Consider the following 2668-nt stretch of genomic DNA (forward strand, 5'->3'; position numbering starts at 1 on the left):
ATATATATATATATATATATATATATATATATATATATATATATATAATATATATATATATATATAAATTAATACAATATTATCATTAACATAATTTAACTAGACACGAGCAGGATTATTAGTTGGTACTGGCATTGTATCTCCTAACTAATACTTCTTTTTTTATAACAAAAATAATTGTACCAATCTGCATGTATAAAAATACAGACACGGTGATGATCAGACGAATAAGTTAATAATTCTCTGATGTTGCGAGATAACGCTACAACGATGTGTGTAAGAACAGTTGGTTCTTCACCAACATTGTTACTTACTCAAGGCCCAGAGCCCAATTAATACCTTGAACAAGACACAAGATTAAAGGTTGCCAAGCAACGAGCCACCTTAACCAGTCTAGCAAATAACTGTATAACATGTGGGGTCGTTGCCATCTATGTCACGATTTAAGGTAAATATGCTGAATAAACTGATGTCCAAACATCATCATCACACTGCTAAGCATATTACGAAAAAGGATACGGGTTACGAAACATCTTCTTCAAGTCAACTTTCTCTTTACAATAGGGACAAGTTTGTTTCTTGCCCACGATGCACCAGCCTCTGATGCAAAATTCATGAAAAACATGTTCACAGTTAAGTTTATATGTATTCTCAATCACACCTTCCTCGTGCTCAGAGACCAAAATTTTATTTCCGCATACTGCGCAAACATTTGGTTCCAGAGCCCTGGTTGGCATACTATCTGGAGTATAATACTGGAAATCATATTAAATGATATAAAATTGTACATGTGGTACAATTGTAGTAAGTATTAATTTATGATCAAAATTGATCTTGTAATGAAACACACCCCAATATGTGACGCCATTGAGTCAGCACATATTTCAGCAACATCTCTTCCTAGTACTCCAAAGTAAAGGCCATAAAATAAAAACAAAATGCCCCAATCCAAGTAGACATGAGGTTTAACATTAAATAAAAGATTTACACCAAACAATGTAAATAGGGTTAACATGTAACCAATAATACCTAATGCATAACTAATCTTATAAATCAAATAAAACCACTTGTACACTAGCCTGCAAGAAATAGACTGTCCAGCATTATTTTGTACTTATTTTGTCTATGTAGTATCATTATTAATTGCACAGCATACCTTGGTGTTGTACCCTTTACTGGTTCCTCGGTTGCTTTTTTTACTACTAGACATGTTGTACAAGAAATTAAAAGCCACAAAAATATAAATCTCAACCAATAATTCTTTAAACTTATTCCAAATGGAATAATCCACATGGCTATTAATGTCACAAACTGCAAGAATAAATAATATTGTACTCATATTTGTCTTTTCAAATATTTTTATTCAACAAGTACTAAATATTACCTGATATGACTTAAAATGTCTTTTCTTCCACACAACTAATAGAAGCTGCACTATTGCTAATGTCACCAGTAACGTAAGCATCATTTCTGCATGCATAGATTCATGCCCTCGGTGTTTTTCATGCATCCTTATATGTTCTCTCCTAAAAAAAGAAAGTTTAAAATTTCTATTCATATATATTTCTGTATGTACATATGTGTATACATATTTATTATCAGCTATAGATATTACAAAGTATATTGTAGTATTACAGTATATTTCTTATATTACTATAAATTTGTAATTTTACCTCCATTTCTCTTCTTCAGTTAATTCTGCTTCACTCTAAAAACAATGAATATCAGGTTACAATTATAGAATTCTAAACAGCATATGGTTCAAAACAATATACAAAATTCTCTTTAATACTACAACCATTATTTATCACGAGTCATCATATTTAGGGCAAGGATAATGGTTGTCAAACTAATTATTACATTAATTTGCATAAGTGACAAAAGTTTAAAGGTTACATTTCCAAGCACATATAATTTATAAATATTGTGTCGATTGATGATGTAAAATTATGGACCTACTTTATTTGGCATTTCATGTAGGTTCATCGTTAGAAGCATATTTAGTTAACCATGGAGAAATACGTATTAACAAATTGACATAACGACGCGTTGTGAACACATTTCAAGCCGCATTACGTATGCAAGAACCATAGACATATATAACTAATAGACTGAGCATGTCCTCTACTTGGCAGTGAAAATCGAGTAGAAAAGGATAGATAGCAGATCCGGCGTAGCTTTCTCTCTCTAACTAGAAAAAATGAGAGAGAAAGATACACATATCTTCCTTTACACGAAATATCAAATAAATAAAAAATGATTCACTAATAGAGATTATACATTTTGAAAGCGAATTTTCCCTTTTAATTTGCGTATATGTAACTTGCAATATAATTTTACTTTATCAAATAACTAAAACGTTCAAACGTTATTTTGGCTTTAATCGTTTACAGAAGGTGAACAAATAAACACACAAATCAGTCGGTTATTTTCAAGAATAATTGACTGTAATTGGTTTATTTGCTTAAGGCTGATTTATGATGGCCGTAATCGTTAACTTATGCCAGAACCGTAAAAAATTGACCAATCATAGTCGAATTATAGAAGAATAATCGACTGTAATTGGTCAACTTTTTACAGCTCCGGCATAAGTTAACGGATTACGCCATCATAAACCAGCTTTTATGATTTATAACTAATGATTATTGTAGAATAATTTATTGTAAAA

The 2668-nt window shown here is 30.8% G+C and overlaps 1 protein-coding gene across 2 annotated transcripts; it reads right to left on the bottom strand.

Annotated features, from left to right (window-relative positions):
* Positions 1 to 16: 16 nt before the first annotated feature.
* LOC116849589 (RING finger protein 121) lies at positions 17 to 2114 on the bottom strand. 2 transcript variants are annotated; one of them, XM_032826899.1, is made up of 7 exons: positions 1960 to 2114; positions 1674 to 1708; positions 1385 to 1526; positions 1157 to 1311; positions 851 to 1079; positions 520 to 755; positions 17 to 431 (listed from the first exon to the last, which is right to left on the bottom strand). In XM_032826899.1, the coding sequence occupies exons 1-7, from the start codon at positions 1996 to 1998 to the stop codon at positions 311 to 313; spliced, it is 957 nt and encodes a 318-aa protein (XP_032682790.1). In that variant the 5' UTR covers positions 1999 to 2114; the 3' UTR covers positions 17 to 310. The 2 variants fall into 2 exon arrangements, with proteins under 2 accessions (XP_032682790.1, XP_032682791.1); XM_032826900.1 differs by lacking the exon at positions 1960 to 2114 and adding an exon at positions 1799 to 1918 and having other exon boundaries at positions 311 to 431.
* Between the last annotated feature and the right edge of the window lie 554 nt (positions 2115 to 2668).

This window comes from Odontomachus brunneus, unplaced genomic scaffold, assembly GCF_010583005.1.
Source record: "Odontomachus brunneus isolate Ranch 3 - 2012 unplaced genomic scaffold, Obru_v1 Obru_scaffold_119, whole genome shotgun sequence".
Lineage (NCBI taxonomy): Eukaryota > Metazoa > Arthropoda > Insecta > Hymenoptera > Formicidae > Odontomachus > Odontomachus brunneus.

Bases quoted from the DNA above. Each gene is read 5' to 3' on its own strand.
- LOC116849589 (XM_032826899.1), bottom strand. From the start codon at position 1,998: ATGCTTCTAACGATGAACCTACATGAAATGCCAAATAAA. The intron at 1,527-1,673 runs GTAAAATTACAA...TTCTTTTTTTAG, and splicing joins ACTGAAGAAGAGAAATGGAG to GAGAGAACATATAAGGATGC. The intron at 432-519 runs GTATCCTTTTTC...ATCGTGACATAG, and splicing joins AAGAAGATGTTTCGTAACCC to ATGGCAACGACCCCACATGT.